This window comes from Nuphar pumila, chromosome 5 (assembly GCF_984573655.1).
Source record: "Nuphar pumila chromosome 5, dmNupPumi1.hap1.1, whole genome shotgun sequence".
In the NCBI taxonomy this organism is placed as follows: domain Eukaryota; kingdom Viridiplantae; phylum Streptophyta; class Magnoliopsida; order Nymphaeales; family Nymphaeaceae; genus Nuphar; species Nuphar pumila.
In genome coordinates this window covers 99,351,137-99,365,987 of record NC_143253.1, presented here as the reverse complement: position 1 = coordinate 99,365,987, position 14,851 = coordinate 99,351,137, and the positions used below count along the sequence as shown (strand labels likewise).

The 14,851-nt window shown below is 37.0% G+C and overlaps 1 protein-coding gene across 1 annotated transcript; it reads left to right on the top strand.

The window, feature by feature from the left end:
• The first annotated feature begins 1,113 nt into the window (after positions 1–1,113).
• On the top strand, positions 1,114–12,479 carry LOC149837901 (uncharacterized). The gene is made up of 11 exons (XM_090006261.1): positions 1,114–1,391; positions 1,506–1,586; positions 1,727–1,822; positions 2,749–2,832; positions 3,171–3,240; positions 7,039–7,121; positions 8,831–8,910; positions 9,041–9,139; positions 9,232–9,331; positions 12,039–12,128; positions 12,215–12,479. Exons 1-11 carry the CDS (start codon positions 1,146–1,148, stop codon positions 12,251–12,253), a joined length of 1,068 nt encoding a protein of 355 aa, XP_089862387.1. The 5' UTR covers positions 1,114–1,145; the 3' UTR covers positions 12,254–12,479.
• The last annotated feature ends 2,372 nt before the right edge of the window (positions 12,480–14,851 follow it).

Genomic DNA, 14,851 nt, shown 5'->3' with positions numbered 1-14,851 from the left:
TTTTTTGTGAATCTGGCCCTATAAATGTGTTGGTTATGGTCCATTTACTAAGAATCCACACTTAGATCATGTTTTTCAATAAAAAAATGATATTTGAAACCTAAAAATTTACAAAGATTTTAAACCATTGATTTTTCTCGATAAAAACGGACCCATGTGTCGAACACTTCAATAGTTGAGCCCTATAAAAACAAGTACATAGATCACATAGGTACAGTCAGAATTTAAAAATAAAATACACCTAAATTTTTATTTCATTTTTTATTTTTTCAAGTGTTCGGCCATGTCCGTCCTTCGGTGTTCTGTGTGGGGGGCAGAACAGCGGATGACGCTGTTTTAGCATCTGCATTTGCTTAGGTCCCACTCACTCATCATCCCACGGACACGTGCATTCTGCGCGTCAAACGCCCCAAGGGTTTTACCAACCAGATGCTGGTTTTTTTTCCTTGGATTATAAAAAAAAAACAACAGCATCTACGTCTCCAAGAAGCAGTACTCTGAGTTTTTAAGAAACTTTTGGTAACTATGATTTTTTTTTTTTGCCTTTAAAAATAAACTATGATTTTTTTTTTAACCCTGCTTGGGTTCAACTGAGACTTTCATTTCACTGATAAAACCCACGAGAGTCACTTGGTTGGGTTCAGGTTAGGGCTGCAGAAGGTTCCAAATCCGGCCAGATCCGAATATTGTCCACTTGATCCCAATGCAAGTTTGAATTCGAAAAAATCCGATGATCTAAAATTTGTTAAGATCTGAACTATATGATGTAATACTGGATAACAGCATATCCAACCCTTTACATGTAAAAAATGCAATTGAATTGAATTTTGATCCTGATCCATATTAGATGCGACCTAAAATACTGATCTAAATATGAAAACAATCTGACTAAGCAGATCCGAGTCCGATCCAAATACTCATCCCAATCTTACTTGAAGAATATGACTTCAGAACTAATACACCGGATTCGGATCGGATATTTTCGCCTCTAAATCCAGGTCCAGATCCAAGTCATGCCGGTGGGTGGGAGCTTTGCTTGGGGGGGACCCGAACCATTTCTAGTTCTTCTTGCTTGGGCATAAACCCTAGCTGGAGAAAGTGGCCATTAGTTCCTGTGTGGTAAGCTCCGAGTTGCAGTTGCAGGGATGGGTCGTGAGAAGAAGATGAAGAGAAGTGAGCGCGAGGAAGACGCCGCCGACGACGCAGAGACGCCAGAGAAGAAGGAGAAAGAGAAGAAGAAGAAGGGGAGGACGCTCCCTTCTTCCATCAAGAACAAGGAGAAGAGGTCCACCGTCCACGCCAAGTTCAAGCGCGAGAAGAAGGTCGAGAAGAGGAAGAGGATCAAGGCCCGCGACATCGCCGAGAAGAAGGCCCTCGAGCTCGGCGAAGAGGTAACCGCGACCTCCCTTTCTCTTCTTCTTCTTCTTTCTCTGCGTTTCAATTTGGAGCTCCCTCGATTGAAGGATGAATCTGACGGTGCGATTTTTTTGTGCCCTAATATGCAGCCTCCGATGAGGAAGATCCCTCGCACTATCGAGAACACTAGGGAGTCAGACGAGACCGTGTGTAGGCCTGATGATGAAGAGGTATGTGCCCTAAGACTACTGGCTTTTCTGTGGAGTTGTTTCGATTGTTGATGCTTCTGCTGTTTAGTTGGTGTTTGCTTTGTTTTCAGGGGATTTGGTTGTGAGTAGGCCGCTCCATTGACTGAATCATTTATGTGCAGTTGTTTGCTGATAATGATGCAGATGAATTCGGTTCCCTTCTCAATCGGGAGCGTACTCCGAGGATATTGATCACGACATCCCGGTTTCATTCTACTGTATGGCTTCTTTTTTGTGATGCTTGACCTTGTTGTTGTTGATTTTCCTTTTTTTTTCCCCTAATACATTACATTCAACTGTTATGTACTTGTATTGCTTTTAAATGTCGGTTTTGGGAAAACTCGATTGAATCGGTAGCTAAAAGGAGCCCGACCGATTCACAGGATTGTAGGTTGATTCTGTGGAGTCGTGTAGATTTGTATTTGCTTGACATTACCAGTGTTGTTGGGCTCATTCTCCTTTTCTATTTATTACTGAAGCAATGCATGTATAAGGTCTTGGCTGAAGTTTTTCTTTTGTAATGTTGATTTTGGGTGGAGGACGTTAGAAGGTAAAAGCAAAAAATAAAACATTGGGAAGGAGAAGGAAGTGCGTTTTTTGTTGCTCTTGGTATTAAAACATGGACACTTCACTTATTTGGGAACAGTTTACAACGATGATCTGAAAAACCCAATAATGACTGACATGTGATCATGCTCACAAAATTGTCCTCAAAATCTTTTAATCTTCCTGGCATTGACTGAAATAGTTATAATATCTCTTAAATTTGTTAAGAAAAGGACTATGTACAGCTTATAATATCTCTCAAATTTGTTAAAAATAGGACTATGAGTAGCTTATAATATCCCTCAAATTTGTTAATAAAAGGACTATGTACAACTTATAATATCTCTCATATTTGTTAAGAAAAGGGATACACAGCTATATTGGTTGTCTGCTCTCTCAAGAGCTTCTTGATCCCTCCCTCCAGTGATGGTTCTAAGTTTATGTGTTCGTAAGGATATTTGATTCATTTAGATCAAATTTTGTATTTTTTCAGAAAATCTGATTTATGTAACATTTTTCCAGAAATGCATATATGTTTATAAGAGTTCTTAACTTCTTATTCCTGTGTGTAATGGGAATCTTGTTGATTTATTTGCAGAGAGGACCTGCATTCATTGAAGAACTATTATCTATTATCCCAAATGCTCATTATTATGAACGTGGGACTTATGAGTTGAAAAAGGTTATTTTCTTTTCCTTTTTAATTTTGGGTTAATGCTATCACCTTGGGTAAAAGTCTTGACTCTTGACGAATGCAAGTCGTTAGTGGGTGCCCAGCTTGCCCACGCATCCTTGATAATTGATAAAGTAGGTGATCCTATTCTTGCATTGCCTTGGATGTTGTAAGAATGGGTCAAAATTGGTTCTAACATAGTTTAATATTTCATCCAAGCAAGCCGTGGTTGCTGCATTGCTTTGGGCCAAAATAGCAGTTTATATAGGGACTTCTGCTATTAATAACCTATTCCATGCACATACCTTTACAGTCTTTGGAATTCATATATTTGTTTGTTTATGCAGATTGTAGAATATGCCAACAATAGAGAGTTCACATCAATTGTTGTGGTCCATACTAATCGCCGAGAGCCAGGTTAGTAATTTTTTTCCTTATTAATGTGGATTTATTTTAGGCAAAACACTGTTTACTGGAATTTCCATCTGTTTTGCCCTTTTAATTTTTTGCATTTGCTTCTTTGGCTGTATATTTTCCACTGACTTCTACTCTTCTGGGTCATTTGGGGGTAACCTAGATGGTTTCCTTCTCTATCTAGATAATTGGATTGGTTTTCATCTCTATCTAGATAATTGGTTTGAAATAGTAGGAGATGAAATCATGGTTTGCTTCATCGTGATTTTGGTTAGAGAGAAACCAGGGGACTTACATTTTTGCTTGGAAAGGATTTCTTTATTATTTTTCAGTCTTTTCCGATTCATCTTATGTTGTATACTTGTATTATTGGGCAAAAGTTGATCATACCTTTGCTGCTCCTGTCCCATGTCTACAACCATATTATGTGACATAGCTTTTGGGCTATGTCACATGGGTGCGGGGGTGCGGCACTTTAAAAAACCTTGGGTGCGGGGGTGCAACAGGGCAAAATTGTAAAAAATTATATATATATATATAATTTTAAAGTTTTAACAATTAACATTATCATAGTTTAACACTTAACATTGTCTTAATATCATTCATCATGCATGAAATATATCAACTTAAATATCAATCAAATAAGTAAAGCAATTATATAAATCAACCTAAATATCAATCAAATAAGTAAAGTAGAAAAGAACTAAATTACATACCAAAAGAGGTGCCGCAGCAGGACCATGAATAATTACATAAATGACGATGAAGTAATGGATCTTACAAATTTTCTTCTTCATCATCAAATGCATCATTAGAAGGAATACTAGGCTCAGCTCAATCCATGTTTGTCATGTTCAAATCATGCTCTCCCTCGAAGTCACACTCTTATGGGTTTACATCCTAAAATTTGGATGTTCCTTGTCTGCGTTACAAACCCAATTTGAAAATGTTAAATACAATACAAATATATTTAAATGAAAAACTAAGAAATAATTAAATAACTAAGAGAGCAAATTAGTACCTGTATTCATTATTGGTTCGCGAAAGTAGTTGAAGATTTAAATGAACATATACTAAATCCTCTACACGCTTGCTAGTGAGTTTGTTTCTCTTCATGTTGTGGATTTGAGAATATGTGCTCCAATTTCTTTCACAACAAGATGAACTAGCAAGCTGCGATAACAATCTTAATGCAAGACGTTGGAGAAAAGGTGTTTCTGATCCAAATGTTGACCACCATGTGATATGATCTATATTATCCTCCTCTCTCACGAATAATGTCGGTCCATATAATCTCGAAGATGCAAATGTTTCAAACTCTTGTGTGACTTGATTTAAAAGATATGCTTCTGGAAAGTCTTATCATACACATATTTCTATGTCTTGATAGCTGTGGGTCTAAATTTGGAGGGACACGACCAATACCACCTGCCCGCTACTTATTTGCATAATATTTTGGATTAAGAGAATATGCCTTGCAATGCAAAGGAGTGTTGCTCTTATCCCATCTTCTGACTAAAATTTAATGAATATGGTTAAAAAAATTGAATCATTCAATGTAAAAAAAAATTCATGCTTGAAAACTACAACTTGTATTTTTTCAATCATATTATCTCATATTTCATAAACTCTGTGAAGCATGGACTCATCCTTATCAACTTCTCTTAACATTTTCCAAATAGGTTCCATAAATTCAAGGAAGTATACCACTCTATCCCAAAACTCATCATCAAGAATGAATTTCTTAATTTTTTGAGCCTTGATATCATCATCAACACGATAGAATGTTCATTTTTTATCAGTCACCATGCTAACCAAAGTATCCTTCACTTTTTTAATCCTCTTCACCATCACAATGATAGACGCAAAACGTGTTTCAATGACCTTCAACAATTTCAGGTCAGAATGCCTATTAAATATAGCATTAGCACGATGGTGGTTAACAACAAAATTCCTAATGCTTTTGACATTTCTTTCTAAATCTCCAATCCATGAACATAAAGCATATGCTTGTGAATTTTCTTCCTCTTTGGGGTTGCAGATGCTCTTTAGGGCCAGATTTAAGCTGTGCGTTACACAGGGAGTCCAAAAAATATCAGGGTACTCACTCTCCAAATTCAACGCTGCACTTTTACAAACTGGAACGTTGTTTGTAATGATTTGTACCACTTTCTGATCACCCACTTCTTTTATGACTTCTATAAACAACCCATTCAAATACTCTGCATTTTTATATTCTCCAGATGCATCAACTGCTTTCAAGAATATTGGGACAATAAGCGAACAAGCAATGAAATTGATCAGTGGATGCCTTTGAATATCTGTCCATCCATCAGAAACAATAGAAACTCCATTTTGCTCCCATGAATATTTTTTAATTTCCAGCAACCTCTCCACATTTGCCCTCTCTTCTGCAAGAAGTGTGATTCGTAGTTTTTTTGAGTTTGGAGGCACATAGCCACTCAAATTACAATTTGCCAAAGATGTTACTAAATCCTTTTAATAAGGATTTCTAGCCGCATTAAATGAGAGTGAACTAGAATAAAAATACCTCCCTACTTTTTTATCCATATCTTCCCTTTCTTATGTATCGAATGTTGCATGTATCGTTCTTCTACCTCCTATATTGACTTTTCTTTTTTTTTAGCATCTTCTTGGTGGCTTCCAAATGACACACTAATTGTACAAGAATCACTCATTGTCTTTCTCTTCTCATATTCTTCTTGTATTTTCTTGTATTATCTTCGCATTGCCTCATCAACTTTTCTGCATCTTGAAATGCCATGTCCTGGTATCTTCAACAAATGAACCTTCACTCTTGTGTAAGACCCAACAAAATCATTTTCACAGAGCTTGTATCGAAATCTCTTATTTTCACCACCTCCTTCTACAATTTTTGCAAGCTTATCTACATGTACCCATAGTGGCTCCACATCATCACTCTCACTACAACTATCAACAAAACTAGGAGCAGAACTCATATGTGGGGATGACGCAAGTCATTTCCCTTTATTCGTCATTTTTATCCTTAAACAAAATAAAATTTATATTAAAATCAATTATACAGACAATCAAGATTTATAATATCAACTCTATCTCTCGGCTCCCTTGCCGAAAACATGGAGGGGCTCGGCCCCTCCCCTGAAATCAGAGGGAGCAGGGTGGGGGGCTCGGCCCCTCCTCTGCCGAAAACATGGAGGGGCTCGGCCCCTCCCCTGAAATCAGAGGGAGCAGGGAGGGGGGCTCGGCCCCTCCCCTGTCGAAAACAAGGAGGGCCTCGGCCCCTCCCTTGAAATCAGAGGGAGCAGGGTGGGGGGCTCGGCCCCTCCCGTACCGACCCAACAAGAGAGCGAGAGGGTACCTGCGACGGGGGAGAGGAGGTGGCGTTGGACTCCCCTGCGAGACGTCGGGAGGAGAGGAGGCGAGCAAGAGAGCGGAGCTGCTTGGGAGAGGAGAGGATTAGGGCAAATTTTTTTTGCCCTAATCCTCTTTCGCAGCCCCTTTTGATCGGGCAACAGTTTTTTTTTTTACGTTCGAAAATTTGGACAAAAACGACATTGGGTGCGTTGACCGCACCGAGGGTCGTGTTGACCGCACCGGGTGCCGCACCCGCACGCACACTCGCGTCGATGCGGGTGCAGCACCCGCTTTGCCGACTCCCTGTGACTTAGCTTTTGGGATGATTAATAGATATTTGTTTTTAGTTAGTTTTTACTGTTTGCTTATTTTACAACTTGGTTAGCCTGGTTGTTTGCTTAAGCCTTGTGATTTGATATGCAAGTTACTGTTCTTTTTTTGTAGATGCACTTCTGATCATTGGGATTCCTAATGGACCTACAGCACATTTCAAGCTATCAAGGCTTGTTTTGCGTAAGGATATCAAGGTGGGAATCAGTTTTGGGCAATGAATGGGTTGTGGAACATTCCATTGATCAAGTAACTATGGGTGATTGAGCTTGTTCTAATGTGAATATTTTTAGTTTCTTATGTTTGAACAACACACTTATTGTCGCCACTGTGCTATTTGGTTATTTATGTCTTTTGCATTTGCTTTGTTTCCTCCTTTTCTTTTCTGTTTTCTTTTCATCAAACTGAAACAAATCATTTTTAAAACCCGTCATCATTACATCAAACAGACCAGTATGCATTGATTATTAAGTGAAAATGAAATGTGATATAGATCCCTGAATAACTAAATTTCAATCATAGTCACAAATGTTGCTGAAGCCACCCTCATTTCTCGTTCTGAGCAATATTGTACTGTTTTTTGTTGGGTTCTTTATTTTTCCTCCTTCATACTAAAGCTTATCTTATTCATATTAAGATGATATTTCACTCATCCAAATAACTTCATAGTCATACTAAAACATTTTTTTATTTACGTTAAGGTAATATTTCACCCACCATTCATATTTATTATATTTTTCTAATATTTTCTTCTTATATATTATATACAATATTTTTTAACAAACCGAGATTTTTCCAATAAAATCAAGAATTTTGAAAATCTCCCGATATATTTCATTGCCGAGAATGACATTTGTGACTTTGATTTCAGTCAGGCTGGAGGTCCATTATGCCCTTATGTTCTTTTTCCTTTTCTTCATCCTGATTACAGATCTGAACTGTCACATTTTCAATTGCTGAAAGCCTGAAACCAAAAATTCCTAGTTCGGAACTTGTTAAGCTTCTTACTTATTGCTCAGGGGGGAGGGGGGTTGAAGTTCAAAGTATTATGCACCTAGTGGTGTTATGCAGGATTGCTCTCTGCAACACTCCCATTATCCTACTATTTTTTTGGGTACTTTTTTAACTTCACCTAGCATTGTAACTTGGAGGTGTTTATTAGTTTGTGGTAGCCACTTAACCATCTCTTCCCTCTGTGCCATTTGCGTATTTAATCCACTTGTCTTGGATTTTTTTTTTTGAAAGGAAAGCTGGGGTTAGGCAGACCCCCCACCAGTTATTATTCAATGTAACACTGGGGTTTGAACCTGCAATGTCCCACCACAGAGCCCCCATTGGTTTGTCTTGGATTATTACTTTCTCATACTTTCCCTCTTTTGTTATTGTTGGGGGACGAAAAAAGTTGGTAGAAACTTCCCACCAGTTAGGAATGTTGACTTTTATGGTTCCTCTTTTGGCTTTCTCTAACTTACTGATGATAGTTGTCTCACATATACTTCCAAAAATGGAGCTTCTCTTTCTTGGTATGTGATGAACTTCTATATGTGCAATGCTTTCTGATAAATTGGGGCTGGCGAGTAGAGCCTGATAGGTCATACAAATATTGCAAGGGAGGGATTAGCTCGTAGATTTGCCAACTGGAATTATCTGCAACAATACCATGTCCATGAGCGAAACCTATGAGGAAATCAGGAAATGGATTTGCTTAATGCTTTAAAACTTTCTGCTGATTGTGTGCCTGTACTGATGGATATATCTGGCATTTATTTTATCATTCAGTGCAGCAACTGCTAATACATGATTAGGAAGTTTGAGTGATATCTTTCTCTCTCTAACACACACACACACACACACACACACAAATACACCCAAAACCAGTAGCTTTTTAATTTGTTTTGGGATGCAGAATCATGGGAATCCAACCACTCATAAGCCAGAGCTCATATTGAACAACTTTACAACACGCCTAGGTCATCGTATTGCAAGGTATAGTTTCTTTTCATGACTTTGTAGGATATCAGCTATCCTGGATTATATCTTTTCAGAGGATCAGTGTAGCTTGAGATTTATCATAATATCTCTTACCTTTCTGACGTAGGATTCATGTAATTGCTAGGTTGATTGCATCACTTTTTCCTCAAGATCCAAATTTCCGTGGTCGACGTGTTGTGACCTTTCACAACCAGCGAGATTTTATATTCTTTCGCCATCATAGGTATGCATTTGTTTCTTTTGCGAGCATTGTTATGCATGCAGTGCTCAGTTTTTCGCCCATAAAATCTAACTGCTGCTTTTCTTCATATGCAGGTACATTTTTGAAACAAAAGAAAATAAAAAGAGTTCACCCAAAGATGGGGCCAAAAAGGCTGAGAACTTATCTCATGATAATCTCATTGCTCGGCTTCAGGTATTTACTTGCCCTTCAGTGTATTTAGTTATTTCTAAAAGTATCTTTCACTTGCATTTTTTGTAGATGAATGGTAGCTGGACCTTTATCTCTCCTGAAAAGAGGAGAATTCCTAGTTCCATCTTTAGCATATTCCCTGGACAGGCTTGAATTAGTCATTCATCATATAAGCTTAATGGGGTTAACTCATTAGGATTTAAGGTTTGTATGCTGAACCAGGTTAAAAGTTTGAGGGGTATTTGAAAATTCAGAAAAGTTTGGTGGATATTTTAACTAGGACTGAAATCTATGTAATCATTTTTTAGTCACTTTTATATGTTAATCTCATATTTTTTAGAATAATCTCATATATTTTAACTTTTGTAGGTTAATCTCATATATTTTCCAGTTATTTCAGTTATGTAATCAGTTTATTAGTATATTTTAACTTTTTTTGGTTAATCTCATATATTTTCCAGTTATGTAATGAGTTTTTAGTTACTTTTATATGTTAATCTCATATTTTTTAGTACTTATTTGAGATTTTTTATTTCTTATTGATTGTTATTTAATCAATAAAGCATTTCTTTATTTATTTATATTTTTAAATATTTTGTATATTTTTTTTAAGTTTTCAAAATTTTTTTTAAGGCTTACGCTTTACGCCTCGGTTTTCGGTGGAGCGCCTCGCTACGCGTCAACGCCTTTCACTACACTGCCGGAATTACTTACCAAAAAGGCAACACAAAATGCTAGTGCATTCTGAATTCCATGGAAACCATGATTTTATTTGATCTGTTAGTAGATGTTTATAATTAGATACTTCTACAAATTAAGAATGGACAATGAAGATTTGTTTTTCTGAAAGAAACGAACAATGTAGATTTCATGTCATATAAAGGAAAATTTTTGCTATCCTTGCCATATATACACAAATGAAGTGGATATAACTTTCGGTAAGGGAGCCTTGTGCTTGATGCAAAAGTGCTAAAGTATTCTACTGTAATATCAACCACAGTGAATCAATGGACACATAGTTGCAACCTGGATTCAAATTATAGAGCCTGGATCAATAGGCTAATAAAGTATCCATAGGCAATTATAGTGCTTGAATGAATGGCATGAAGGGAATACTGTGTGGGTTTGTGAATAACATCGTGTTCAAGGCATTGTGAATATTTGTAAAAAATGTAGGTGGAAAGATGACCTTAATACTGAGAGACATAATTAATGAATGTGGATGTATCTGGCATTTTATTGTATGTTTGGGTTAGATAGGAAGCACACCATCCAACAAAGTAGGTGAATGTGGAAGGAGTTGACCTTCACCAGCCATCAAGTGGACCCGCCAATTTTGCAGAAGCACCACAATCAATTCACTTGAAGATCAGGAGCTGGTGTTTTCTGCTATCTACAAGTGGGTTTGCGAAAAATCAAGACCGACTGTCAGATTTCTTAGCCTTGGTTGAGTGTGCATAAAGGCCGCGGCTCCAACTATTCTTGAGCTTGCATTCTCAAGTCCAACTTGCTTCATATGAGCCGTGCTTGAGCTCCTTGGCTTTGGTTGGATTTGTTTCTTCACTTCAATGGGTAGTGTCTCGTATGTTGAAGGAATTTAGTCTGTGGTGTCAAGTGAGAAATAAAGCATGATTTTTTGGCCAGCAGGCATGTTCCTTGTGTATTTTTTGTTATGTGGAATGAATTATTCTCTTTGATAAGACAATTTCTAGGCATGCCCTGTTAATCTTGTTTGTGTTTTATCTTACGGAAACACCATTCATTTTGTGGTTGTCTGTGGTCATGGCTTGGCATGATAATGATGCAATTTATGTGACCTAAGCAGAGCTTCTCAACTCAGCCATTAAACTGCCTTCTATTCCATTAGGCCTTCTATTCCATTACTCTTTTTGAATGTGCTCCTCTTTAAAATAGCTGCTCTCACCAAACCACTGAATAAGTCTTGTTGCATTGTCTGTTTAATACAATGCTTGTTGATTATATATCTTTGGTTTTCAGTTATCATTTTTTTGCATGTGGTAATTTATACTTTTTGTGCCATATATTATTATTTTTTTATATTTGACTATAAAATTGTTTAGAAGGTTAATTTGTTATTTCATTGTGTTTACGAGTCCTTGGTGGCTTTCAACAATCATTTTATTATTGGTTGTTCTCATAAAACAATATTTAAACTAAGCACAAAACCTATTTCCTTTGCTTTGTTCTCATCTCATGTGGATGCAAGTGTGGGCTTTAGGGTTCTTGGTCAGGGCTGGCACGCTTGGGCCCAGAATTCACTTTTGCTTTGTTCTGCTTGTGCTGGGATTGGACCTGAGCACAAGGAGTGACCAACAATTATTATCTTCTTTTAATGTGCGTGGCCTGTCCTAGTCTGATACATATGCACTAAGAGGTCATGAATGGTCCTAGTTGTGACTTGTGAGCCCAATATATTCTGGACATCCAGTCTGTTCAGGATGTTTCACAGGCCTAATGGGCCTTGAGGTTCCAACATAAATCTTGCCTGAAACCGGCTCTTACTGGCCACTCTCTGCCCATAAGTGCGTGAGTTATGTTACATCAATGGAAAATAGGAATGGTGCAGTGACACTATGGTCAGCATGCTTTTTGGACCTCGTATGGTTTTTTCCTTGGTTCTTTTTTTCTTAATTTTCTTTTCAAATTTGGTATATCTGTTCGTGTCTGTAACCCTTGATATTACCTACAGGAATGTGGTCCTCGCTTTACATTGAAATTGACTAGTCTGCAGCATGGAACATTTGATAGCAAAAATGGAGAATATGAGTGGGTTCACAAGGTAATTAAGTTTGTGCCATTCTGGTTTCTTTGATAATCTTTTCCTTCTTTCTATAAGCTTACTCGTGTCCTTTTGAACGACTATAGCCGGAGATGGACACTAGCCGCAGGCGATTCTTCTTATGATTCGTACAGTTTCGGAGTGACACCAGTTGGAGAACCAGAGACTATATAGTTGGTCAGGGTTTTATGTCAACAGTAGCATTACACATAGCAGAGCTCTTGCTGGAAAAATTTTGGTGTTCAATTTTTTGGACTATGTTTAACATCATGTCTTTTTGTGCGGTCCCTTAATTGATGTGATAATGTTACAACGACAATATTCATATTTAATAAAATGTAATTTACAGAAGACTTGATGTCACTGTTACTATTCATCATAGTCTAGGTGGGTGAGTGGTAAACATGCTTCTGTTTTTACTCCCAAAGAATAATTTTGTCATAACTAATAGATTACATATCCTCTTCAAGAGTGGCAGGGCATATCAGTTCACAGACAATTTTTTTTTTAAATTTATAGCTCTTTCCACAAGTTGGCCTTGCATGGATGATGCATGCACTACCTTACTACGTTTACAGGCTCTATAAGAGGGGTCGTCCGGCCCCAGAGAGAGAGAGAGAGGGTTTGCTGGATGGTCACTGGAAGGTGGGTGCTGCCACCGGAAAAGTGATGCTGGCGCTGAGTAAGTTAACAACGGCAGGGGTAAAGGAAAGGGCTAGACAGAGAATGGCAGGTGCGCGATTAGGGCACGGTTTCAGACTTGCAGGGTTTGCGAGGGAGGGAGGTGTCCCTGATAAAAACTGGATTTTGATAATGAAAAATCTACCTTCACCTGGCTATACAAAATGCCCCTTAGTTTTGTTAAAACTTGGTTTCTTAAAACTGCATTTTAAGTGCGCCCACAGGGGCTCCACTCATCTGGTAGGAACGACTTGTAAACCTCACTAAGTTGAAGGGTCGTCACAAGTTTGAAACACATGGGAGCACTCCTTACGACAAGGTTCTCTCAAACAATGTTCAGTATCGGTATCGGCCCTATACCAATACTCAAGTGAATCGTTCTGTATGGGCCAAAAAACAATAAAAAAATATTACATGTTGACACGTGTTAAGCCCATTAAAATAATATTAAAAATTTAATTTTTAGTAATTTTTATTATTTATTAAAAAACAGCCAAAGTCAAGGGTGAATTGTATCAATTTTCTGGCGATACTATATACTGATAACATTGCTTTAAAAAAACGGGTGGGTAGGAAGGGTTTAACAACCAAAGGATTGCCAAAGTGCTGTCAGTGATAAGGGGCTTTCCCTTGGCCTAGCCAAAGAAAGACTAAGAAAACTGGATTGTGAGTGTCATTCGTACGAACCCTTATATTTTATTTATTGCAATGTGGAGACCTCGTATGGAGTTGGGTGAAGATCAGCATCTATTATCTTTACTTACATAGATGGAATGTTGGTTTCACTAATGAGATCACTCAGATATTTGAAGTGGCTGGAGAAGTCGCGAGTAGAGTTGGTGGACAGATTTATTTAAGAAACCTACAATTGGTTCTCCACTAATTTTCGTCTAGTCTAGATTGATTACCTCAAAATTATTAAGGGTATGTTTGAGGGTAAAGGACGGCCGAGTACAACTGGGGGAGAGACATTAAGGCTGTGTTTCAGTCAGGCTCACCAGAAACTCCAGTTACATGTGGAAAACTTGTTTCATGCAAAACCGTTTTTGAATTTCTAAAAATGTATGAGAAACCCGTTTTGCATCACATGAAAAATCTATTTATTTTATATGAGGAACTTGTTTTCCTTATTTGAAAAACATGTTGGAGTACATTTCTTACAACTTTCCCTTAAATAAGAAATTTCTTTTTTCAACGAAAAGTTCAGATATATGTGTTATTCAAAAATTAAATTATTTATTTTAGATATAATCAATGTAATAATATATTTTATAAAACAATTCATTAATTCTTACTATTTATCATAATATTAGTAAAAAAGTAAAGTTTATGTAAATTTATAATATTCTTTATGCATATCGTCGACATTTGAACTTTTGCTACACACACACACACACACACATATATATATATATATATATATATATATATATATATATATATATATATATATATATATATATATATATATATATATATATATATATATCATGTTTTCCGTTTCACATGAACTTTAGAAAGTCTTGTTTACTTCCGTTTCCCAATGTGTTTATTATTTTCATTTTCCTTCCTAGCAACCTTGGCTTCATTAATTCAGTTTGCAAATATGTTTGATTAGATCAATGGAAAATTATTGTACCATCTTTGTAAAATAGCGCATTTTTTAAAAGCCTTACAATTTGCCAAAATACTTTCTTTGTCTAAATTTAGATTTCAATTTTTTAGGACATTTTTGCATTTCTACAAGTATAGCACGAAGTTTGCAAATAATTATTGTGAAGGTCTCCAAAACGTGTGAACCTCTTTTTACTAAAAAAATCACATAAGGGGCACAAGCAGGAGGACAATTCACATGTGAAGGTCAAGACATTTGCAAGTGTAACAATATTTAGTTAAAGGAGGTTCCCAAATATATTTCAACCTTTGCAAATTATGTTTGCGAATGTCCTCAAATGTGTGAACCTATTTTTACTAAAATAACATAAAGAGCACATGCATGAGGACATTCACAAATGTGAGAGCTCAGAACATGTGAACCTCCT

Excerpts from the sequence above, each read along its gene's own strand:
- LOC149837901 (XM_090006261.1), top strand. The coding sequence starts at position 1,146 with ATGGGTCGTGAGAAGAAGATGAAGAGAAGTGAGCGCGAGGAAGACGCC. Across the intron at positions 1,392-1,505 it reads CCCTCGAGCTCGGCGAAGAG|CCTCCGATGAGGAAGATCCC; the intron begins GTAACCGCGACC and ends CCTAATATGCAG. Across the intron at positions 12,129-12,214 it reads AATATGAGTGGGTTCACAAG|CCGGAGATGGACACTAGCCG; the intron begins GTAATTAAGTTT and ends GAACGACTATAG.